Here is a 26,323-nt window from a genome sequence, read left to right as displayed (position 1 = left end):
TTCCTAAAAAGAGACAAATCTTGACAGCCGTTTTTATTCCATCAGTTCTCAGCAGTGTAACCTTCTCAATGTAATGAACTTCCACGTGCTTTAGCGATAAGAGTAGAATGTGTTAATGTGATGATGACACAGGATAGCCTATGTTAAAGTACATTTCATGGCTGTGGAACATGTTGTTAGATGCTGTCCAGTCAGCTACAACGTGTAACGACCCTCTGAACGATAACCCTGCACTTGCCCCACCCTGTGCCGTCCTCATGATCTCCGATATGCGCATGCCCACTAAGTCAGGTCATCTGTTGGGAGCCACCTTGTCTTTCTCTGACCCTTCACCTTTCCTGCATGATGTCCTTCCCGAAGGGCTGACTCATCCTGACCACATGCCCAGACTGTGTGAGGTGACGTTCACCATCCTTGCCTCTAAGCTCCCTGGCTGAACGTCCTCTGAGATAAATTATAGTTTGTTTGGTTTTTGTGTGTGTTTTGTTTTTCAGTCTATAGGGTAGCCCTTCATTTTCTCCACCATCACAATGAAAGGTGTTGATTCTTCTTCTGTTATTCTTATTCATTGTCTAGCTTTCAGATGCACAGGAAGTAATTGAAAAGACCATGGCTTGGATTAGGTGCACCTTAGTCTTTAAACTGACATCATTGCTTTATTAGCACTTTTCAGAGATTCTTTTCAATCCATTTCCCCCATGCAACATGGCTTTTGATTTTTTGGCTCCCACTAACGTGGGTACTGATTGTGAATTCATGACACGTAGTAGGCATTAAACGAGTGTTTATTATTCTTGGCATCATTTGTTTCCCCATAACAGAACAGAGTGCATTCTGAAAACTTTCGGTTCTAAATAAAACCCTTTAGATTACTATCCCATATCTTATGAGAGCTTGAAAGTACATATTTTTACATTTATTCCTTTCCATTTCAGGTGTTAATGGAGACCATATTTACACACAGGCTTATGGTATGGAAAAAGATGACTTTGGTGCTCAGGATGCATCAAAACTGGATACGTGGGTCTTTGACAATGTAAAGGTAAGTGTTTGTTCCACAGCACACATATCTGCACCTAAACTTTCAGAAATGGATTTCTAAGTGAAAGAATCTCAGTTATTTCTTGCCTGCATCAACTTGGAAGTTCGATAGAGCAGCAGGCTATTTTTTAAAAAAAATAATGATTTCTACGAAATTACACATCCCATAGTATCCATACAACCTAAATAAGTTTTAAATTTTTTATTTTTTTTAATTTTATTTCATTATTTTTTTGTGTGTACCATCAAATCAGATCTGACTGGTACAGGAGGAGATTGTTCCTCCTTCTCCAGCAGAGCATCTGGTTGATTTGAACTGTGCATCCCTGAGATTGCAGTTGCAGCTTCTTGCCACTATGCCACCAGAGCTCGCCCTAAATAAATTTTAAAATAGCAGATTATAAATTTTTATTTATAACAGTAGAAAGACCCTTCTGTTAGATGTTTGGACTCTGCCCTTCCATTTTTTATATGGCTAGCCACTATAGTTACATTTTCTTTCATTGACTACTGTACACAGCCTCTTGCAGTTGTGAGGTTATGTGAGGTGTGTGAACATACTCAGAGAAGTGATAACAGATCTATAGTATAAGATAAAGGAGATAATGTTTTTAAACTCATGTTTACTCTCAAAAAAGATTAAATGAATAAGTTCACGGGTTCATACATATGAAAACTGAGATGCGTTGCATACATACAAAAAGCAAGTAATGATAAGCTACCCAAGGTTCCTAAAGACAAAGTGAGGAGAATGTTAGACTATTTAATAACGATGGTTATCACAGTTTCACTGGGACTACAGTAGAATTTAGACCCTGAAAAATTTATGAGAACCTCAAAGGTGAGTATAGGCGCTCTTCTTTTTCCATCCTGTTGTTCCTCACCTCCAAATTACGATGCATAATTCATCCCCTATAAGAAGCTTTCCTTCATTTCCCACTAGAGGCTTTTTACCAGAATGGCTTGGCCATAATCTGATCTTTTTTTTTCCTGGCTTATAGAAATTTATTAGTATGACATTTTCATCAAAACTTTAAGATCTTGGCCATTCCTTCTTGCCTTTGTATAAGACCAAAGGAGATACATTGGCCACTTTGACAACCTTAAAGTGGACTCCAGCAATGTCACCAACAGCATGATCTTTGCGACCAAATCCAGCAACAAGAACTTCATCGTTTTCCTCAATACAATTGAAGCATCCACCGTTAGGTACACAGGCTGTGATTTTCTTGCCCTTGATGAGCTGGACTCTGACACACTCTAATGGCAGAATTTGACTGCTTGGCCTCAACACCCACTTTTTCCAACACAATTCTTTTTGCATGAGATGCGCCTCCAAAGGGATTGGCCTTCAGAGCTGTACCCAAATGGGCTTTTTTGTACTGCTTATCATGCCACTTCTGGTCGCACCGGTGGCTGCGCAGCTTCCTGGTGGTACGAAGACCTCGACCTGACCACAGATCCAAGTAAAAGTATAATGTGATCTTTTATGATCGTTTGCAAATATACTCCTACATTTGTATTTTCCTCTGTGTTCACTTAACATCAATTAAGTGTTCAATGAATTATTGATAAACTATTTATATACAAAAGAGTTTATGGATGCTCTACCATTTCAGGAGGTAGCATATAATTAAAAACCAGTGCTAGAAATTTAAGTTTCACTGCTACGGGAACTGACAGGACATCAACTGAAGTGTTCTGAAAAATAGATGCAGCCCTGGATGGGCTCATTCAGCCATGTGAAGAAATTTTGAAAATAGCTACCTGGCCAGCTGACTAGAAGAGTTCCATATTTGTGACTACTAACAAAAAAAAAAAGAAAAAAGGATGATCCAACAGAATTCTAGAACGTTACTAGTAAATACACACACAAGTTAAATCCTGCAACAGATAATTTAAATATAACTGGAGCAGTAATTCAACAAGGTTCTTTAAGACAGTCAAACTGGAAAAAACTGTGGAACCAGGAATACCTGTACTGATGTCAGATAGATCATGAGTGAGAGTAGAGTGTACTGGAAATAGGTTGACTGGTGTGTTATTGACTTTAGAAATACATCCCACCACTTGGATCATAATAAATTATGGGTTACATTGCAAAGAATGTGAGTGTGGAACTCTAATTGTTTTTCTATGGAACTGGTGCACAAAACAAGAAGTAGTTGTTAAAACAGACGAGAAGATATAAACCAAGGAAGATGTGCTTCAGCTTAGCATCCTTTCACAGTCCCTATTCAGTCAGTATACTGAGAGAATAATTGGAGAAACTGGACTGTATGAGGAAGAGTGTGGTATCAGGATTGGAAGAACACTCATCAACAACCTGCATTACACAGATGGCACAGCCCTGCTAGCTGAACAGGAAGAAGGCTTGAAGGACTTAACTAGTGAAGTTCAAAGACTCTAGCATTCAGTTGGGATTGCAACGTAAAGAAAACAAAAATCCTCTAATAGGACCAAGCAATATCATGATCAATGGGGGGGGAGGGGGAATTGAAATTGTCAAGGATTTACATTTACTATGATTTATCATCAGTGCCGACCGAAGCAGCAGTCAAGAAATTAAATGACTCATTGCAGTGGAGAAGCCTGCTGCCAAGAATGTCTTTGCAGTGCTAAAGAGCAAGGATGTCAGTTTAAAGACTAAGGTGTGCTTGATCTAAACCATGGTTTCTTCATATGCGTGTGAAAACTGGACAGTGAATAAGAAAGGCTGGAGAATTATTGATCCCTTTCAATTATGGAGATAAAGAATATATGATATACTGAGGACTGTCAAAAGAATAAACAAATCTGCCTTGTAAGAGGTGCAGCCAGGTCGCCCCTTAGGACAAGGATGGTGAGACTTGGTCTTACATACTTTGGGCATCTTACTGGGAGGGTCCACTTGCTTGAGAAAAACTTGGGGCTTGGAGAAGTAGGACCAATCTCACTGTCATCGAGTCAGAGTCTACTCTCCAGTGATCTCGGCTGGACAGCTCTGCATTTATACTGGACTGTTCTTGACCAGAGGAATCTGCTTGTCTTTGTCCTAGGGAACAGCTAGTAAATTTGACTTGCTAATGTTTGATTAGCAACCTGCAAGGTTATGCACTATGCAACCAGAGCTAGAGAGTCAGAGAAAAAGGGGGAAATTCTTATCTAGATGAATGGGTAGACAGAGTGCACCAAAGGCTACAGCACAGCAGGACGACGAAGAGCCTGGCGCAGTGTCGTGTCAACCAGCACTGCCTTGTGCTGCTTACAGAGTCCCCACGTGTCAGAGCTGGCTGGTGGAGTCGAATAACTGTTCTCATCTGGACATTTACCCTTAAAGTTTTCTTTTTTCTCATAATTATTTCACCAACAGGGATAACTTTCAAGTTACAATGGAATTTCTTTTTGGAAAGAATTAGCAAATTTTGTTGCTAATCATCACTTATTCTATTGAAATGCAAACCTGGAGGACTTAGCCTACCATTTAACTCATATTTTCTTTCAGTGTTCTGACACTCTAGGGAGCACATAGGAGCGCTGCCTGTCTGTTGGGAGTGGCACGGCTAACCCGAAGCTGTGGTTCCACAGCAGAAGCATGGTCAGTCTCCTTCTTTGCTATTTACATTCTTGGAAAAAACCACTGGAGACCCAGATTTCAGTTTGTTCCCTCTCGAGGACAATGCAGTTTTGAGCTGGAGAGTGCATATGTGGCTAATGGGGCGAATGTTGGAATACCTTGATAACATCACCTAATAGAATCCATTACGTTAATGTCAGATTGAAGAGTTTTCTGTTCATTTATTCCCCCCCCGCCCCCATTTCTTGACATCTAGTTTCACGTACAAAGCCAAAATCTCATGAATTCTAGAATCACGAGTGTGGTTCCCATGGTTGAGCAGGATAGGGATAGGGGTTTCTAGTTAGCCTGATGATTTTTTTTTCATGACTAAAGAGTTTATTAGGGAAGTAATAAATTACAATGCAAATTGGAAAAAAATAAGCAACTTGGGATATAGTTGAGGCAGCCTCTTCTTAGCCGTCCTTCCTGCGGCCTCCACTGATTCTGTACAGATGACCATGCAGCTGCCTTTTCTTCGTCTCACCATCTCTGGAGCCATAGTGCTCTCTCTCCGGTCCACACAGGATCTCAGGTGTAAGGGATAGTCGTCACTGTCCAGTTCTATCTTCTTGATGTTAGTTGATCCTTTGTTCCCTACTTCTGAATCTGCTTAGTTCAAGCCTGATGGGATTGACTAGCCTGATTTTTTATTTATGCTTTTGGTTTTTCCTCTTTCTAGTGTTGGTGGTAAAATACAGAGCTAGTGCTGGAGGTAATACTACTAGTGTTGGGCATAACACAGCGAGTGTGGTGGGTAATCCTACCCCACTGCAAGTGTCAGTTTCTACTAGTGTTGGGGGTTACACTGCTGTGTTGGGGTAGCACTACTAGTGTTGGAGTGACACAGCTTGTGTTGGTTCCCTGGTGGCACAGTCTGCAGTGTCCTGTGCTGTGAGCCACAGGGCACACATCTCCAGAAGGTCTAATCCCCCAGCAGTACTCTGGAGAAAGATGGGTGTCACCACCTGTTACGATTCACAGCCACCTTGAGAGCAGAGGGTGTTTGAGTGTTGGGGCCCGCTGTTGTTGTTAGGTGCTCTTGGGTTGAGAATGACTCAGTGCTGTGAACAAAAGATCTGAACCCTGTTCTATCCTGTGCCATTTCCACACTTCCTGACACACAGGAGCCTACTGTGGCAGTCACCACATCAGTCCCCCTGATTGAGGGTCTTCCTCTCCTTCACTGACCCTCCACCCTTCCCAGCATCAGGTCCCTTTCCAAGGAATAGTCCCTCCTAGCAACATGCCTGAAGTATGTGAGGCAAAGCCACATCATTCTTGCCTCCAAAGAGCACTCCGGTTTCACCATCTCTAAAACATATTTGGTGTTTTGGCCGTCCACAGGCTAGTCAATACTCTTCTCTAACACCACAGCTCAAAGGCATCAGTTTTTCTGTCATCCTTATTCACTGTCCTGTTCTCAGCTGGGGTCTATAGGGAACAGAAATATATTTCATAATGATAATGCTTTCTAATTTGTTATCACTATCATTTTATTTTTGGCTTTTACTACAGGGTTTCTTTTTTTTTCCCTGCTGTATTTTTATTTTGTTAGAATGAGGTGAGTGATATTATGAGATCAAGATATCTTTTCTATAAATAAACCTAGTGATGGTGGTGAGGATAGTTCACTTACCTGGCACAGTCTGACCTGAAATCAAGGATATTGAGTTTTGTAGGTCATGAGGACCAATTTAAGCAATGTAAGGTAATTTAATTTTATATTACAGGTAATTCAAATTAAGTATTTTCACCAGTGTTTAATAATGTAAATTAAATTATTTTTAAACTATTTTTTTACATACAGGAATTCTTTCATACTGCCAAAGACAATCAATCTTTGTTTGCTAAATTAAATGAAGAGAAATTATTTTTTTTCTTGTACTTATTAGGAATAGATACAAATGGACATGCTCATCGACCATACTCCAGGTAATTTTAATGTTGTGTTTGATTTTTTGAAGTAGCTTTCTGTTTGAATTATTAAAAATATTTATATTTTCTTAGTAATTGTGAAAACAACTAAAATATTAAACTACTAATGTAATGCAGAGTAATTTATGAGATATCAAATGATATAGTGGTCAAAATGACATCTATTAGAGCCAGGTTGTTTATTAATATAGTTTATTCTATATGCTTCATTCATCATCATTCTTCCAACAGAGTGTAGAAATTATTGAACGATATCATTAATATCACATTCAAGCAAGATTCTGCTGAAAATTATCCAAAAACTACTGGAACAGCGCATCAACAGAGAATTGCAAGATACGCAGGCTGCTTTAGAAGACACTGTGATACTAGGGATATTATAGTTAATGTTTGATGGATCTTGGCTCTTGTCTGAAAGCAAAGAATATCAGAAAAATCTCTGTGTTTCATGGACTATGCAAAAGCATTTGACTGTGTGGGTCATAACAAACTGTGGCTAACTCTGAGAAAAATGGGAATCCCAGAACATTTGATTGTGTTTATACAAACCCTATACTTGGACCAGGAGGTAGTCCTCAGAACAGAGCAGGGAAACATTTCATGGTTCAAAATTGGGAAGGGTGTGTGCCAGGATGTGTGCTATCTCTATACCTTTTCATTTATATGCAGAACAGATCATCTGGGAGGCTGGGCTGTATGAGGAGCAATGTGGCATCTATGAGGAGGAATGTGGATTCCCATCAGGATTGGAGGAAGACTCATCAACAATCCGCATTATGCAGATGTCATACCTTGCTTGTCAAAACTGAGGAGGGCCTGAAGCATTTGCCACAGCAAGTCAAGGACTGCAGCCTTACATATGGATTGAAGCCTAACATCAAGAAAACAAAGATTCTCACCACTGGGCTGATTGGCAGCATCATGATAGATGGTTAAGAGATTGAGATTGCTAACAGCTTCAGTTTGCTTGGTTCCACAATCAACACTCTTGGTATCAGCAGCCAGCAAATCAAAGGATGAATTGCATTGGGAAAGTTTGCTGTCAGGGACCTCTCCAGAGTACTGAAGAGCAAATATATCAGACTAGAGACTAGGGTGCACCTGATCCAGGCCATATCTTCACAATTACTTGCTAGGCATCAAATAGCTGATGATAGAAGGAGAATTGATGCCTTTGAGCTGTGGTGCTAGAGAAGAGGATTGAATATACCACGGACTGCCAGAAGAACAAACAGGTTCATCCCGGAGACGGTGAAACCAGGCTTCTGCTTGGAGGCAAGGATTCTGAGGCTTCGTCTGACATACTTTGGACATGTTGCAAGGAGGGACAAGTCCTTGGAGAGGGACTTCATGTTTGGGAGGGTAGAGGGAGAGTGCAAGAGAGGAAGACCCTGGATGAGATGGATTGACTCAGTGACTGGGTTAATGGGAGTAGGTGTGTCAGAGACAATAAGTTTGGCTCAAGATAGAGCAGGGTTCAGAGCTGTTGTACCCAGGGTTGCTATGAGTTTCAATGAGTTGCAAGCAGCTACACGGCACATAACAACAATAACAATTGCTATCTTCTTTTTACCCCATCTCTGAAAGCTATTATCAGTTCTTTTGTTTATTTAAAAAAAATAAAACACCTGTGACTGCTGTGATTTTTAAGCATCAATGATGAAATCTAAAAACATTTTACGTTGTTGACTTTTAGTATAATGAATTTAAATTGAATGCATTTGATTTCTATAAATTAATGTAAATTTATTTGCTCTTCCATTTATTTTAAAACAGAGAATACAAAGACAATATTAAAATAGTGGATGATGGAGTGAAAAATGTTGTGTCTATATTTAAACATTTTTATGGAAATGACGGGAAGACTACATTTATCCTTACCTCTGACCATGGAATGACAGACTGGGGTTAGTTAGCTTGCTACAGATGATGTATATTTTATAATTAAGTAGTAATAAATGTGTTTGCAAGGATCTTATAATGTCCAAAGAATGAAATGTCTTGGTCTATGCAAATTGTCTAGCACATAATAATTGTGCACTTAAAATGCTAGCTTAAAAAGAGACCGATCTCACATTAAGCATTTCCCCCCTCAATTATAAGAGGAATATATTCTCATACAGAAACTGAGAAAGCTGCAAGTGTGGATAAAAAAAGAAAAGAAAAGCCCTTCTAATTGATCTGCCTGGAGATGACTTTAAGTGAGGCCTGAACAGGGTGAGGGGTTTCTCAAATTCTACCCCACATGAATCCCAGAATCTTCCTTGTGAGATTCTCAAAGCAAACAAGTGTGTGCAGATAACAAAACGAGGCCAAGACTGGTTTCAGTTCTCAAATCATAATACAGAATTCTAACGTTGTGACCCAAAGGTCACACTCCTCTGGTGGTTTAAATCCAAGCATGGAAGATTAACAATCTCATTTTGTGATTTGTAGTCATAGAAACCGGAGGCAGCATCAGCTATGATGAGCCAGTTCTGCCTTGATGGGGAGAGAGAGGGAAGGGGAGAGAAAGAGAGAGGGAGAGGGAGGGAGAGAGATTGGGGGGGGGAGAAAGAGAGGAGGAGGAGAGGGAAAGTGAGAGGAAGAGGAAGGAGAGGGAGTAGGAAAGGGAGAGGGAGAGTTAGTTTGAGAGGGAGAGAGAGGGAAGGAGGGAGGGAGGGAGGGAGAAAGAGACTTCCGGTATATGACTATTCTAACAGTGAGCACAAGCAGTTTACATCCTTGTCCCCTTCTATTAGTGGTGGCATTTTGAGCTTTTATCCCCTTTTGAGCAGGGAGCCGTGGTGGCCTTGTGGTAAGAAGCAGTGGTACAATCCCAAAGGCATGTGCTTTGAACCCACCAGCTGCTCTGTGGAAGAAGGATGGGCATTTTAATCCTGTGTGATTAACTGCCTCTGAAAATCCACTGGACGGTCGCCTGAGGGTGGTTCTGTTGGGATACAAGAAGACCATCACCCTTTTGAATAGTGGATATTTTTCAATCTTTCTTATTTTAAAAAGGGGGGGATATATCTTTACTTCACTTTGCATTTTTATTGACAATGAAGTTGAGTGTTTAAAATATTTTCTTTCTCCCTTGTCTTTCTCCCACTTTTAAAGTTAAGCAGCTAACATTTGTCTTATTATTGGTTAAGAGCTTAGTAATAAAGTTGCTGATTCCTATAGTTCTTACATTTCCTTTATTGTTTTAGTTTTGTTCATGATTATCTTGCTCAGTAACATTTTTAATTTTTATATCATCAGTTTACTGACTCGGATTCAGAGGTTAGGCTTCTCTTCTTGTGACTCTGGATTTACTTTCCTTTTCAGGTTTTTATTTTCATGTATTTTAGGTTAAGTTTGTAATCCATCTGGAATATATTTTCTCATAGGAGAGATGTGATTTATATTCTAAATACTTAATCATTTATATCCAACAATTTTTTGTACTAACCACTATATTAATTATATTATCACTATGCATTTTTTATTTATGAAGAACTTTTGGTGAACTATCTTATTCTCCCAGACATTTGAGGTATTTCTCAAACTTACATCATCCTGTTGTGATTTTATAGCTCTACTTGTAGTAGAACCACACATCTCATTCACCTTTTTTAAACAAAATATTCAATGTTCTTATTTGTTTTTCTGTCCTGAATAAATGCTGAGCCACTGTCAACTCTTTTCCTATTATTTTTCATCCGAATTTTTAACTGGGACTTCAAAACCTATACAATTTGAGAAACAGTGAGAGCTTTATGGTCTAACCCACTGTCATCAAATCCATCCTGACTCATAGCTACCCCATAGGTTTCAAAGATGGGAAATCTTCAGATTTCTAAGCCCCATTGGGCTTTCCAGGGCACCACCAGAGTTACTTTCTACTCTAGTGTCTTTGAGTGTAGAAATATAGAATAACCTTTCTTAAGCCCTTAAAAATTAATTGCCTTGAAAAAGTCGGCTGTCAGGGACCTTGCTAGAGTACTGAAGAGCAATGATGCCAGTCTGGAGATGTGCCTGTTACAGGCCATGGTATTGGCAATTACTTGCTGTACAGTCAAGGACTGGACAATTAGGATAATAGAAGGAGGACTGATGCCTTTAAGTTGTGATGCTGGACAAGAATGTTTTTAAGCATATTATAGACTGTTAAGAGGGTGAAACCAAGCTGCCCCATGGAGGCAAGGATTTCTCATATACTTTGCACACATGGCCTGGAGGGACTGGTTTTTGAAGACGTCATGCTTGGAAGGATGGAGGGGCAGCACAGGAGAGGAAGCCTGAGGATGAGACGGATTGACTCAGTGACTGGAGAAATGGACTTAGGTCTGTCGGACACGGTGAGATTGGCTCAGGATAGGGCAGGATTCAAAGGTCACGTACATAGGGTCACTATATGAGTCACAGGTGACTCGAAGGTGCGTAACAACAAGCCCTAAAATGTGCTTTGGTGAAGATTTTGTGGTTGTTTTTTTTTCTATTCTGAAATCTTATTTAAGACTGTTTTTTTTTTGGTTCAAAAAAACAGAAACAACTTTCTACATGCTCACAGAGAGAAAAACCTTACTGATTCATATGTTTATGTATTATTACTGTTCTAAAAACTATAGTGCATGGCACATAAATTGTTTTGATACTTGTATCTCATCACAGGTATGAATCAGTTGAGATATATTTAAAGATTTGAAATTTTTGTGTGTGTTCTTATTTTTCATTATGACACAGAAACACCACAGACATTCTACAGTTTTATTTACTTTTGTCCATTTGATTGTCTGATATACTTTATGGGAAAATTGTCAAACAAATGTTACATTAAAAGGTTACATTTGGAAGTGTGGTAGCTAGGATTAGCTAAACATGTATCACCTACTTAAAGCAGTTTAGAAGTGAAGAAGGAATATTATGTTTACCTGTCTGTTAACCTTGTGTCTTCTCTGTAGGGTCCCACGGGGCTGGCCATCCTGCAGAGACCCTCACTCCTTTAGTTGCCTGGGGAGCTGGAATCAAGTCTTCCCAAAAAACATCAACTCAGCAATTTGATGATGAATTTTTAAAAGGTATAATCATTTAGCTTTGTTTTTAAAAGAAGGGATGGCATTTAAAAACATACCAAATAGTTTAATTTAAAAGAATCACTTTTTATTAATTCAACTCTTTCATTTTGATGCTCATGCTTGCTGTTCCTGGGCAGTGTTGCTGTTAGGTGCTCCGGCGTTGGGTCCGGCTCGTGGTGACTTCGTGTACCCATGTCGGCCTCACAGTGGCTACTGTTTGAGCTCAATGCTGCAGCTAGTGCGTTAGTCCGTCTTGTTGGAAGTCTCCCTGTTTCCTCACCTTCTCCAGATTCTGTGTTACTTTCTCATGTTTCCTAAGTGTTGGCATACTATGTATTATGAAAGTTGTAGCATGAATTACACTATTGTTCTTTTAAGCATTGGACTGATGTTAACTGAAAGGCCAGCAACTGAATCTGCCAGCCTTGGCCGGGGAGAAGAACGAGGCAGTCCCGCTCACCATAAAGATTTAACATCTGAAAGATTGTGAGGCAGTTCTAGTCTGTCCTGAGTTTGTGGTTTTCTTCTACTTAAATCTTATTATTTCTGGGATGTATATGAAACCCTTGAGTCAAATATAACCTACAAAGATATCCATCTTATAAATCACTCAGATGTCACTGCTCATATTTTCACAAGGGACATCAGGTTCTGACCTCCTTGTACTGTTTTTAAAGGCTCTCCGTGTTGTCCAAACCTGTCTCGCTCCACAGTCCATGAAGAACAGGAATTTTTTTTTTCTGAAGCCCTGTTGATTTTGTAAAGTAAGGTCTGTTCAAAGTTTCGAAAGTTTTACTAATGTGGCCAAATGAAATCTATCCCCAATGCTTTTCTCTGAATCAGTTGCATTAGAATCATCTAGAACTCTGGTTAAAGAGTACAAGTTATTAGACGTTGCCATAGATACTTCCAGTCCATGTTATTTCGGAAGTGAACCCCCAGGCCTGCTTCTGGGTCTGTCAGTTCTGTATTGTGGTGTGTTTCAGAAGGGGACCCCTAGGCCTGCTTCTTGGTCCTTCAGTTTGTTGTAGTCTGGTGGCTTGCATGTTGCTGGGATAGTCCTTCCTTTCACAGTACATTCTAGTGGGAGATCTAAAACTTGTAAGGAAAACTTTTAGGTGATAACTGCCACCAAGGAGATCAGAAGAATGCAATAAAAAACAAAAAAGCTGATGAAAATAGGATGGAAATGTCTCTCATCTCTCCATCTTACTGAGATATTCAGCAAATGAAATTTTATAATTAAAAAAAACCCCAAAAACAAAATCAAAAGACCAAAACCCACCAAACCCATGGCTGTCAAGTCGATTCAGTCTCATTGCAACTGGTCATTGTGAAACCTTCCATCTTTAAGGGAGGAGACTGCCAGTCTTTCTCCCAAGTGGTCGCTGGTGGGTTTGAACATCTTATCTTTCTGTTAGTTACTGGGTACGTTAGGTACTGAGCCACCAGGGCTTCTTTTGTTTTTTGTTTACAGTTGTTTCAGATTCAATGATGCCATGTGATACAACAGAATTGCTACCAGGGCTTCTTAAGGCTCACTTCTATAGGAACACATCTCCAGCTCTTTGTTCCTGTGGCCTCTGGATGTGTTTAAACCTTCCTTTCAGCACCTGAGTTTTACCACAGCATCACCTTTCCTCTTTAGTGAAAACAGGCTAAGTGCCCTCATCTTCAATGTGCAGATGCATAGATTTTACATGTGTATGCCTTGGTCTTTTCATCACTTGCTATGCATCTAAGAGATGGGCTATAAATAAAGAAAAGAAAAGAATTGATGTCTTTGAGTTGTGGTGTTGAAGAAGAGGACTGAATAGCCCATGAACTGCCAAAAAAGTGAACAGGCTTGTGTTCGGAAAAGTGCAGCTCGAATTCTCCTTGGAAGCAAGGGTGGTGAAACTTTGTCTTTCATGCTGTGGGCATGTTTCCAGGAGAGGAGAGTCCTTGGAAAGGGACATCATGCTTGGAAAGGTGGAGGACCAGTGAAAGAGAGAAAGACCTTCAACAAGATAGATTGACACAGTGACTGCAGTAGTAGAGTGAGTCAGAGACCAAGGTGTGCCTGTTCCAAGCCACAGTCTTTGCAATTAGTTGCTATGCTTTAGAGAGCTGAAAAGTAACTAAGGATTATAGGAGAAGAATTGATGCCTTAGAGCTGTGGTGCTGGAGAAGAATATTAAATATATCATGGACTGCCAGAAAAACAAATAGGCTTGTTTTGGAGAGGGTGAAATCAAGTTTGTCCTTGGAAGCAAGGATTTTGAAACTCCGTCTCACATACTTTGGGTATACATCCAGGAGGGACCAGTCCTTAGAGAAGAACACCATACTTGAAGGGTAGAGGGATAGCCTAGGAAAGGAAGACCCCAGATGAGATGAATTGACACAGTAACTGGGGCAATAGGGTTAGCTGTGTTGGAATCTGTAAGACTGGCTCAGGATAGGGCAGGTTCAGAGCTACTGTACATCAGTCACTATGAGTCGTGGGCAACTCAATGGCACATAACAACAACAATAACAACAGCAACATGTCAGAGATGCTAAGGATAGGACAGGGTTCTGATATGTTGTTTATACTGTTGTTATGAGTCATACTCAATGACACCTAATGACAAAACAACAAGGCAATTTGGGAGTCCTTGAATATTGTACACAGTAATACACTTGTCTTCTAACTCAAAAGTTTGGTCCTGGAGCCCACCATATATTGTATTAGGATCTACATAGGAGCATCATAGCTATAGTTCATTCAGAACCAGGGCCGTTATAGAGAAGCTCCTGAGTTCACTTAAAGACCATCAGTTGCCTCCTTAACTGTGCAGAACAGGATTGTCCTTGGTTTTAGTTATGCTGACGGCTGTTTTTACTGTGTCATTTTCTCCTGTCTTCCCTCCTATTAACCTTTTGATACTGTGATACATTTACTGCTAAGTGAAGTTTATCTTTTGCTTTTCAAAGAGAAGAGCAAACTGGGTGGGGGGTAGAGAAAAAAATGTAACAGTGAATGAATGGAAATACAGAATCTCTGTATATGTTCATTAAAATTAATAATTTTTTTTTAAAAAAGTTAAATGACTCAATATTGAAAACGCCAAATATTTATTTTCTGACTTTTCCTTTAAGATGTAATTTTAAAAATGGCCACCTTTGCCTTATTGAGTACTCTTTATAGTCCAGCTTGGCTTAAGTTACAGAATCATTTCAGATATCTACACTTTCTATCATGTATTGACCACTCACTATTGATAAGATGGTTAATTATTACTCATTTGATCTTATGATCATCAGGTCTCATGTCTAATTGTGCCTTTAAATTTTATTTTATGTTTAAATCTTTTGATTGTGTCTTTTAGAGTGGAAATTGGAGAACTTGAAGAGGCTTGATGTCAATCAGGTATCTGTATTCAATTAATAACTTTACAATTTCATTTTATCACTTAAAATTTTAAATAAGTAAAAGAAAAGGATTGGTATGGTAACAATATTTATAAAAGATAATTTAAGACATTCCAGTATACTAAGGGAATATTTGTAAATATTTTACTAAAATAATCTTTCTGTGTCAAAATTTAAAAAGATTCAAGTGAAACTAAGATGAAAATACTCCCTCAGGTAACAGTGAATAATTAAAGAATTATTTTAGGAACTGGAATCTGCACGCCTGCTCAATTGCTGTGACTCCTCGTCCTGGTTGCCTTGCTTACTTTAAGCATAGAAATGCATCAACTTGTTATGATTTCTTACCTGTAGTATGTCATGCTTGTTTCCTTTTTTTAAGAATTGATACATACTTTTTTACCTTTAATTCTATCTATCAAACTTATAATTCAAATAGGGAAAAAATAACAATGTAGATTATTCAGCTGGGTACTTTATGTTTAGGGGAGATGCACAGTGAACCTCATAGAGTAGCAATATTATTAAAAAAATAAAGTGTAAACTTCTCATTATTGAAGATAGGCTGTTCAAAAGGAATAACTTTCATATTTGTGTAGGCATAGCACTGTTGGACGACAGTCATTTGTTGTTATTGTTGTTAGATCCTGCTGAGCTGCAATGTTCCGGATCAAAATCCTCCTCTCAATTTCAGCTGTGTCCAGCCCATAAATCACTGACCCACATCACCAGTCAGCATGTGTTGTTGTTATTGTTATGTGCCGTCAAGTTGCTTGTGACTCAGCGACCCTATGTACAACAGCCCTAAACTCTGTTCTGTCCTGTGCCAATCGCACTGTCTCCGCTACACCCACCCCGATTACCCCAGTCACTGAATCAATCCACCTCATAGAGGGTCTTCCTCTCCTGCACTGTCCCTCCACCCTCGCAAGCATGATGTCCCTCTCCAAGGACCAGTCACTCCTTACAATATGCCCAAAGTATGTCAGACGAAGCCTCAGAATCCTTGCCTCCAAGAAGCAGCCCAGTTTAACCCTCTCCCGGATTAATCTGTTTGTTTTCTTAGCAGTCCATGGTACCCTCAATACTCTTCTCCAGCACCACAGTTCAAAGGCATCAATTCTCCTTCTATCCTTCCTAGTCATTGTCCAACTCTCTGATGCATAACAAGTGATTGTGAAGACCATGGCCTGTATCAGATGCACCTTAGTCTCCAGAGAGACACCATTGCTCTTCATTACTTTGGAGAGGTCCCTAACAGCAGACTTTTCCATCGCAATACATCTTTTAATTTCCTGGCTACTAGTGTCAAGAGTATTGACTGTGGAGCCAAGCAAACTAAAGCTGAGTACATCTCAATCTCTTCACCATCCATCCTGATGCTGCCACTTGGTCCAGTGGTGAGAATCTTTGTCTTCTTGACATTGAACCTCAATCCATATTGAAGGCTGCAGTCCTTGACCCTCTGCAGCAAGCATTTCAGGTCCTCCTCAGTCTCAGCAAACAGGGTTGTGTCATCTGCATAATGCAGATTGTTGATAGATCTTCTACCAATCCTGACCCCACATTTCTCCTCATAGAGCCCAGCCTCCTGGATAATCTGTTCTGCATACAGGTTGAAAAGGTATGGAGACAGGACACATGCCTGGCGTATGTCCTTCCCAATTTTGAACCATGCAGTGTTACCCTGCTCTGTTCTGACTACTGCCTCTTGGTCCAAGTATAGATTTTTCATTAGCACAAGCAAGTGTTCTGGGATTCCATTCTTCTCAGAGTCAGCCACAGTTTGTTGTGATCCACACAGTCAAATGCCTTTGCATAGTCAATGAAATACAGATAGACATTCCTCTGGTATTCCCTGCTTTCAGCCAAGATCCATCTAACATTAGCTATGAAATAGTTTAAAGATAATGGATTGTAACGAATGTGATTATTTCAAAATGTAATTGGATTAAGCTGCACCCTTTTCTTGTGGCACTTGTAGACCTCATAGAACTGGCCTTTATCTGTCTGTAGGCTGACATCGCACCATTGATGGCGTCTTTAATTGGAGTTCCTTTCCCCCTTAATTCAGTGGTAAGGAATAAAATTCTATCAGCTCTCTGTTTAAAGGTGTATTGCACAAGAAAATGCACACTTTTTTTGTTTCTATTTGTTTCAGTGTAAATATTGATTATTTTAAAAACTATTTTTCTGTATGTCTTTTCTAGTTATATAATGCTTTTAAATTATGGATTGCTTATTCTTTACAGGGAGTGCTTCCTGTGGATTATTTTAACACCACCGATCTCTTCAAAGCAGAGAGCATGTTTACCAATGCAGTCCAGATTCTTGAACAGTTCAAGGTATAAAAAAAAATCTCCCACACAAAAGCATACAAAGCTTTAAAATCATATGTATTTAGTGAAAATATTTAATTTTGTGCTTTTTGAAATTTATTTTCTATAGCCCACTGTTTTAAATTTGATATATGGGCACACATTTTAAGGTATGGTTTCCATGAATCAATTATGAGTGTAAAATAATTTTCAAAGTCTCCCTAATTGTACAACTATTACATATGCTTATGAAGATTTGAAGCCACACAAAGAAGCGATTTCAGCATTTCCTGTCATTCTATGCACATTTGTGTGTGTGTGTGTGTGTGTGTGTCTATTTAAATACACAGAAATTAAAGGAATTGACCTTTACCTGAAACTTGAAGTTAATTTTCTTACCATTGTTCATTCAGTTTTCTTTCTTTTATTTTTTAAGCATCATAAGAAATAGTCTTAATTATAGTACTTGTTATTTTTACAGGCTTGATATGGTTCATTCTTAGTTTTATGTGATAGTAAGATGACATGAAATAGTTTCTAACTTTGATGCAATAATTTTGTATTCTTAATATGTATACCATTGAGTCAAGAGTGACTCATAGCTGACCCTCCAGTGTGTTTTCAGAGGCATTGAATTGCATGGGTGTTGACTGCAACGCCTTTCTTTCTCCTGCAGAGCAACTGGAAAATTCGAACCCTGTGCCCTGAGGCTGACAGCACCATTACTTACTACAAGGCCACACTTACTTGTTATTTTACAAACTTGACATGCTTAATTCTTAGTTTAATGTGTTAGTAAGATATATTTAATCCAAATTCCATTTATTTCAAAGCACTTAGTACATGAATAATAATTGTAATGGATGTGTAGATTTCAGAATAAATTCTCTCCCCCTAATGTATATTGTTGTTGTTGTTGTTGTTAATTGCCTTCGAGTTGAGCATGACTCATAGAGACCCTATGAACAAAAGGCCTGAAGCCCCTCTACAACTATCGACATTTTTCAAAGTTCATAGAGTTTCCGGAGGCATGTTATTTAGGAAGTGGATGCCACTCCTGCCTCCAAACCTGTCATAGTATGTTATTGTTTGTGTGTGCCATTGATTCTCCTGTGATGTATAGTGACCCTATGTACAGCAGCTCTGAACCCTTCCCTGACCTGAGCCAGTCTCACTAATAACGACTCACTCCCTCTCCATCACTGTCTGTCCACCCTTCTGAGCATGATGTCCTTCTCCAAGGACCAGTCTCTCCTGGCCACATACCCAAAGTAAGTGAGGCGTAGCTTCAAAATCTTAGCCCCTAAGGAGAGATTTGGTTTCACCTTCTTTAAGACAGACCTATTTATTTTCTTGACAGTCCATGGTATGTTCAAGACTCTTCTCCAGCACCACAACTCGAAGGCAGCATTAAATTTTTTTAATACTTTCTTCCTAGGTGAAAATGACTCAGAAAAAAGAAGTTACATTATCATTTTTGTTTACTCCATTTAAGTAAGTGTATTTTTTTTTATTAACTTGAAAGTATTCATCACTGAACTTTGTCTTTTTGTGTATGTCAGAACCGTTTGAAATTGAAAACTTGGTTTCTTGGTTTTGTTAAATAATGAGCCAAATGCTAGATACCCTTGAATAGCTGATGCAGGAGATGTAGGGATTGAGATGGTTTTGAGAAACATTAAGGAGATAAATTTAACTTGTATTAACTGGTCAAATTTACAGCCTTGGTTATGTAGTGGCTACTGAAAGGTTGGCTATTTAAACTTACCCATGGGGAAAAGAGAAGGCAGTGTGTACCTACTGAGATTTATTGCCTTGCACAGCAGATGGAGGGTCAATGGGAATTGACTTGACAGTGGTAATGAGTTTGACTGGTTGGGGTGGGATGGTGAAGATGAGGGAAAAGTGATAATCCCTGGATCTTCACTTGGTGACAGGGACAATACTGGCATATTATGGATTGTCACGAGAAGAGTTAAATTGAGAGACAAGGATGAATGTTCTTGAGTTCAGCTAACAATTGGAACTATCATGGAATTAGTTGATTAGCAAGAACCATGATCTCAGGGGAGGTATGTGCATTGGTCCTGGAGATTTTAGAGCCATGAGCATAGAGATGGTGGCTGAACTTGCAAGACGTGTAAATCACAAATAATTTTTCATGTAATTCTAGAACATGATTCCAATACTTTTATGGAAGAAGAAATGCTCAAAAACAGTTGAACTAGCATTAAGAAAGAAGATCAAGATAAGAGCTATGCTCTATAATATAGCAAGTACAATCTAAAGTTTTTAAACCTGTTAATAACAATCTGGGGCTTTGATGACCTGTGCTGTAACCCCAAAGGCACATGGTTTGAATCCCCTAGCTGCGCCCTGGGAGAAGTATGGACAGTCTCCTCCTTGGTGATTTACTTTCTCTGGAAACCTGCTGGGAAGACTCACTCACTGACTGGGGTGGAGTTGGTTCCTAGTCACAGGGCCCGTCTGTCAGGTTTCAGGGGCTGGGGATCCTAGGGGGAGGAGTCTGCACATCTTTCTCCCATGGAGCCGCTGGTGGATTTGAACAGCCAGACATGTTTGACCTTTTCATTAGTAGTAAAACTACTATGGACTACACATTTAGAGCTCCTAGTGATATGTCCTCAGGTGACCAGCAAATGGAGTGGAAAGACTAAGAGAGGCATAAAAGGGGCACAACCTTTAAAAGGTGAAAAACACTTTATATTGGAAAAGTCAAAGTAGAACAAAAAGTTATTTAAGGGAGGGAATCTGTGTTAATGAGAAAAAACTTAAGTTTTAAAGAAATATTGGAAGAAGAAATGGGAAGAAGATATTAAACCTCATTAGTAGAACTTTTATTTGAAAATCTGTGTGTAAATTCAGGAAACAAATCTTAACCCAACATTTGTTTAATTATTATTATTTCAATTTGTTTGCTTACAAAGTTCGTATGCATTGTGTTTCACAGAGTTCTTCCTTCACATTGTGTTTCATACAGTCATTCAGTGCTTCAGCAAACATTATGTTTTGTAAAATTAAACACCATTGGACCATTATGACCTTGTCCCCTTTCCTTGCTCGCCTCCCTCCACCCACCAAACTTTGCAACCCTGTGGTTTCACCCCTACCTGTCCTCACCCCTCCACTCCCATCCTTCCTCTAAACAAAAATTTTTAATATATTTCCTGTTAATATGACAGAAGAATCTTGGTTCCTTTTAAGTTCATCCCATAGACCAAATGTAAATTTTATTTTAATGTAAGTTTTTGTACCCTGATATTTTTTAATTATTATTAATTTCAATGAACATTTACAGAGATTTTGGATTTCCATTCATTCATTGTTGCACTTTTCTCCCTGCCCACCCCTCCCCACCAGTTCACTCTTTTCTTTGAAAAGTAAAAGAAAAATTCTCTCATTGTTATAAAAAACCCCACCCTGAGTATACTCCACTCTGCAACCTTCATTCCGGACTCTTATGATAATCATAATGCCCTGTAATATATTGCTTTTAAACTGTCCTCTCCCTCATCCGTTTCAATGCAGTATACATAAGTCATCCCGTGTTTCTCATTCTCACCCCAACCCTGATGTCAGTCCCATTCTACGTACCCTGATATTTTTTAAAAAATAATTTTTTATTGTGGTTTTAACAAAAGTTGACAGAAAAATCTGAACCTTGCCGTATCCTGAGCTGTCCTCATCACCTCTAACAAACTGTAGCCCATTGCTGCAGTCACTGTGTCAATCCGTCTCACTGAGTGTCTTCTCTTTCACTGACCCTCTGCCTTTCTGAGCATGCTGCACCTCTCCAAAGAACAGCCTCACCTAGCAATATGCCCGCAGTATAAGAGGTGAAAAATTGCCATCTTTTCCTCCAAGGAACACAGTGATTGCACATTTTCCAAGACTCAACTGTTCTTTCCGCAGTCCTTGGGATATTCAGCGCTCTTGTCCCTGACCATAACTCAAAGACGTCATTTTTTCCCCCCTGTCATCCTTATCCTTATTCATTGCCCAGCTAGTAAGCCAACACCTATTATGGGAAGTGGAATCATGTGGAATAGTCTGTAGATTCAAACAGTACCTGACTTTACCCATTGGGCTCTGCCCTTAAACTGTTTGAAGATAAGCATGCATGGGTCTAGGCCAGACTCAGGGATAAAACCTCCAGGAAAAGTCGACCATGAATATGGTGGCCTGAGAGGTGGAATTGATGCCACGTGTCTGTGGTTTCATTAGTTACTTTGATTTAGTTGAATTTCTTTGTCAGCCAGGGAATTAATTTCCTTAAACATGAGTCCATAACTTTATTTTTTTTCCATTAATTTTAATAAGCATTTACAGAGACTTAGGGTTTCCAGTCATTCATTGTTGCACTTTTCTCCCTGCCCACCCCCTCCCCTGAGTCCATAGCTTTCTAACTGTAGATTGACAGTTCAGACTTTGGGTCAAGAAAACCATGTTTAACTGTAAACATTCCTTGAAAGAGTTCAGAGAGAAGTGATGATACAGTTTAATTTTCAATGAATTCCTTTCCTTACCCTCCCCTCTCAATTTTCACCATTGTTTCTATTTAGAAAAATTATATATATGTATATGAGTGAGTATTTTAGCACTAATGAGACATTTTAAACCTATGCTTTTTTGGTTTTTTTCCTTTGTAGGTTGCTGTCTAATTCTAAACAGCTTAACCTTTTAAAAAAAGCAAGATCTTATATAAAACAGAGAAAGTATGATGAAGCAGTGAGTATTAAGACCTTATATTTCATGAATTACTGGTCACAGTTTTAGGGCTGAGGAGGGGAATGAGATGAGAGTTAAGTGAGCAGGCCAGGGAGCTCTCTGGAAGCCCCAAGAGAAGTTGAATGTACAAGTGGCTTTGGACATACTCCTCTTATCATACTCCTCTTATTGCAGGTAATATTGTGTGTAGATTTTTCTGGGTAAACACTGGAAACCAACTGCTATTATGTCATTTTTTTTAAAAAAATAACAAAGTTTATTTCAACATTCTGTCACTAAACTCAATGTATAATTTTGGAATTTAAGTATGGAATTTTTGTCTATTTAGAATTACGTATACACTGGAAAAAGTCTAGCAATTCATATTGGTACTTGGATGCTTCATTTTTTAAAACATTTTAAAATGTTGTCAAATGTTATGAAATAATCTCATGATTTTAAAATATGAAAGAATTTTATTTTCTGTTCCCAAAATGACTATGTAATACTGTCACCTTCAGTGCTTACTTCTGTTACAATTTTAAATGGTAAACTACTCTTTTCCTCTTCAACATTAAGTGATGTTTGAAACAGATTTGGGTAATCTTACATGAAAAACAAAACTAAATTATATAAATATTGGCTTCTTAGTTATTTGGGGCTTCATTTCTTTTCTTGTGTCATCTGAAGATTGTTTCCATAAAAGAAAATCACTTTTAAAATCCTGTACATACATTCTTCCATTTAAAAATGCCCTTTCTTACCAAGATTAACAAGTTTCTGTGTGGCATAATGCAGCACTTGTTGGGCTGTTAACGGTTGGTGGTGCTCACTGGCGTGAGATGAGGCAGTCTCCTCTTGCAAAGATTTACAGCCTCATGGCCCAGTGGAGGGTCCCCATGAGTCAGAACCCATGGAGAGCGGTAGATTCTCACGATTAAAAAAAATAGGTTCATGCTATTCTGGAGGTGTTCCTGTACTTTCTTTACAAGACAATCTTCAGTTCAAGTCTACTTATGATCCATCGGCCACAGTTAACAACTGTTTCTAGAAACATTATAATGTTACACCCTTGAAAGTTGTTTTCCTTTTCTTTCCCACATGGCAAGTTATGTTTTCCTTTCTCGTAGGTCTCTCTTTGCAAGGAGCTGATTGGTCTTGCATTGAAAGGATTGTCCTATTACCACACTTATGACAGATTCTTTTTGGGTGTCAATGTTGTACTTGGTTTCATGGGATGGACAGCTTATGTTTCTTTGTTTATCGTCAAGTCTCACTCTGACCTTGTAAGAGATGTCAGAAAAGTTAAGGTAGGTCCAGAGAACATAATGGAAATTCACATGATGGTTTAAAATCACAAGAATTGAGGAAAGAGAGTTAACCAGATCAACTATAATGAAGTCAACTATAGTTCAAAGTTGAAAGGGAAATTTTAACTGTAAGTTTAGCAAGCTGCTCTATGTCTTTGTCTTATTTACTTTTATTGTGTGTGATTATTTTTCTGTTACACTCTTTTCTTCAGTTGTGAAAAGGCATATTGATAACAATGACTTTGTAACTTGAAAGGGCCATAACATAACTGTATGATTAATTTATTCTATGCTATTAACATAGGAAACCTATTGGGTCTCATGTTAATGTCATGGATGTTATGTTCTGGGCTACGTTGGTAGTTTGAATCCAGGAGCCACTCTGTGGGAGAAGATTGAAGCAAACTCCTCTCATAAAGATTCACAGCTTCTCAAACCTGATAGAGGGTGCCTTGGAGGTTGGAATCTACGTGATGGCAGTGGATTTATGGCAATGGTAGTGTTAATTTTCTGTTCTTCCTTATAACTACTATGTTGTTATGTACCATCATGCCCAAAAATGACACACAGTTACCCTCCAGGGAGTTTTCAGAGGCAATATATTGCGTGGGCAGGAATTGCCAATCTTTCTCCCAGGGCGCAGCAGATGAGTTTGAACTGCATGTCTTAGTTTGACAGTGTAGATAGCTTCTGACCACTCGGGCACCAGAGCATTCTGTAAATTATCCAATATCCTTCTGTTTCAAGTGGCCAGGAAACGATTTTAGAACAATATGTTCAACTTTATTTGATATTAAAAATTTAAGAATTAGAAAGTGACAAAGTCAGTGGCTCAAAATGTTTCTTTTAAAAGAATGCATATATAATCTACAGCCAGGAGAGGATAAAATAGATGAATGGGACCTTCTAAAAAGAATGCATATATATTTTCACCTGGAGTTATTCTCACTTTCCTTTAACTTGGTGAAATCTTTATATACAAATTCCCAGAGGTTTCATTTATCTTTACTTTAAGAATTAGTCCATAATTTATTGAAAAAAAAGTGGAGTGGATTTATTTTTGCATGTTGTTGTTATTGTGATGTGCTGTCAGGTCACTTGTGACTCAGCGACCCTCAGTACAACAGCTCTGAACTCTGCTATATCTTGAGCCAACTTCATTGTCTCATCTACCCCGTCTCATCTTCAACTTCATTGTCTCATCTACCTCTCCTGTGCTGTCCTGCCCCCCTTCCAAGCATGACGTCCCTCTCCAAGGACTGGTTCCTCCTTGCAACATGCCCAAAGTATATCAGATAGAGCTTCAAAATCCTTGCCTTCAAGGAACAGCCTCATTTCACCCTCTCCAGGACGAACCTGTTTGTTCTCCTAGTAATCCAGGGTATAGCCAGTACTCTTGTCCAGCACCACAACTCAAAGGCATCAGTTCTTCTTCTATCATCCGTAGTCATTGTCCAGCTTTCTGATGCATAGCAAGTAAGACCATGGCCTGAATCAGGTATACCTTAGTCTCTCGACTAATATCGTTACTCTTCAATACTCTGGAGAGGTCTCTGACAGAAGATTTCCCCAATGCAATTAATCTTTTTATTTCCTGGCTGCTGGTACCCAGAGTGTTGATTGTGGAGTGAGGCAAACTGAAGCTGTTAATAATCTCAATCTCTTCACCATCTATCATGATATACTGCCAGTCAGGCCAGTGGTGAGAGTCTGTTTTCTTCATGTTGAGCTTTAATCCATATTGAAGGCTGCAGTCCTTGACCTGCTGCAGCAAATGTCTCAGGTCCTCCTCAGTTTTGGCAAGCAAAGTTGTGTCATCTGCATAATGCAGATTGTTGATGATTTTTCCTCCAATCCTGATGTCACATTCCTCCTCAGAGGGCCCAGCCTCCCAGATGATCTCTTCCACATATAGATTGAAAAGCTATGGTGATAGGATGCATCCCTGACATAAACCAAACACCTAAACAAAAACTAAAACTCCCTGTTCCCTTTCCCCAAACAAAACCCCTTGCTATGGGACCCACCGCTGTCTAGTACCTCTGTTTCCACTGCCATTCTCTGATAGGTTTCTGTAGTTTCTATAGTCACTGCTGAGGCTAATTCGAAAGAAAAGTAGGGGAGGAGAGAGTAAAAATAAAAGTTCTAATACCAAGTATCATTGAATAAGCAATCGCAATATTCTGTACATCTGAAAATCTTTACTTAATCTCAGTCAAGCATGACCATGCACGACATGAAGAACTTCATTCTCTGCCTGGTGGTTGGGTGAATGAACCTATTACGTCAGAGCAGTGAAGAGGGAAGTGTGGATAACTGGCCACGTAGGAGCTTGAGTCGATGAAAACATTATCCCAAACGAAGAGTGTTTTCTGCATTTCATTGTGGACCTTTGCAAGCTGACTGGGGAACTCAATCCACATTCATACATTTGTTTCCAAAGGGAAGTGTGTTTACAGTTCAGCACAAGTTACAAACAAAGTGGGAGACCACGATGCGTTTTTGAGTGAACAGCTGCTAATTGCTAGAGAATAAACAGCTATGTCTTGGAGAAAGTGTACCAGAGGCTCCTTGGAGACAAGGACAGTGAAGTTTCATCTACATATTTTGAGCATATTTTTAGGAGGGGCTTTTCTTTGGAAAGGGACCACATGCTTGGAAAGGTGGAGGGTCAGCAAAAGAGAGGAAGGCCCTTGACAAGATGGAGTGACACGGTGACTGCAGCAGTGGGCTCAGGTGAGTTGGAGATGATGTGGATGGTGCAGGACAAGGTTCAGTGTCACCGACCACCCGACTACGGTCGTGACAAGAAACTCAAGGGGTTTCTTGGTGAAGAGCAGGTGAGGGGTTAAGTCGGCGAAAATGAGAGTCTGCACACCAGGATGATGTAGAGAGCTCTGATTTATTATGCTAAAAGCTTGCTTTTTATACATTTAAACTTGTTTAAACTTGACT

General features: G+C 39.2%; 1 protein-coding gene and 1 pseudogene across 1 annotated transcript in view; one reads left to right on the top strand and one right to left on the bottom strand.

The window, feature by feature from the left end:
• The window catches only part of PIGN (phosphatidylinositol glycan anchor biosynthesis, class N), a 60,427-nt gene that overhangs the window by 5,784 nt on the left and 28,320 nt on the right, over positions 1-26,323 (top strand). The window contains exons 4-13 of the mRNA XM_006892728.1: positions 936-1,042; positions 6,447-6,571; positions 8,351-8,481; positions 11,503-11,619; positions 14,970-15,010; positions 17,029-17,088; positions 17,265-17,357; positions 18,769-18,824; positions 22,001-22,079; positions 23,189-23,368. Coding sequence (XP_006892790.1) covers positions 936-1,042; positions 6,447-6,571; positions 8,351-8,481; positions 11,503-11,619; positions 14,970-15,010; positions 17,029-17,088; positions 17,265-17,357; positions 18,769-18,824; positions 22,001-22,079; positions 23,189-23,368 — 989 coding nt within the window. The remainder of the gene's footprint in view (positions 1-935; positions 1,043-6,446; positions 6,572-8,350; positions 8,482-11,502; positions 11,620-14,969; positions 15,011-17,028; positions 17,089-17,264; positions 17,358-18,768; positions 18,825-22,000; positions 22,080-23,188; positions 23,369-26,323) is intronic.
• On the bottom strand, positions 2,075-4,909 carry LOC102849785 (annotated as a pseudogene).

Source organism: Elephantulus edwardii, unplaced genomic scaffold (genome assembly GCF_000299155.1).
Source record: "Elephantulus edwardii isolate Elephantulus edwardi_28Jun2011 unplaced genomic scaffold, EleEdw1.0 scaffold00118, whole genome shotgun sequence".
Lineage (NCBI taxonomy): Eukaryota > Metazoa > Chordata > Mammalia > Macroscelidea > Macroscelididae > Elephantulus > Elephantulus edwardii.
The sequence above is the reverse complement of the archived record's forward strand: the minus strand, read 5'-3'. Positions and strand labels throughout refer to the sequence as shown.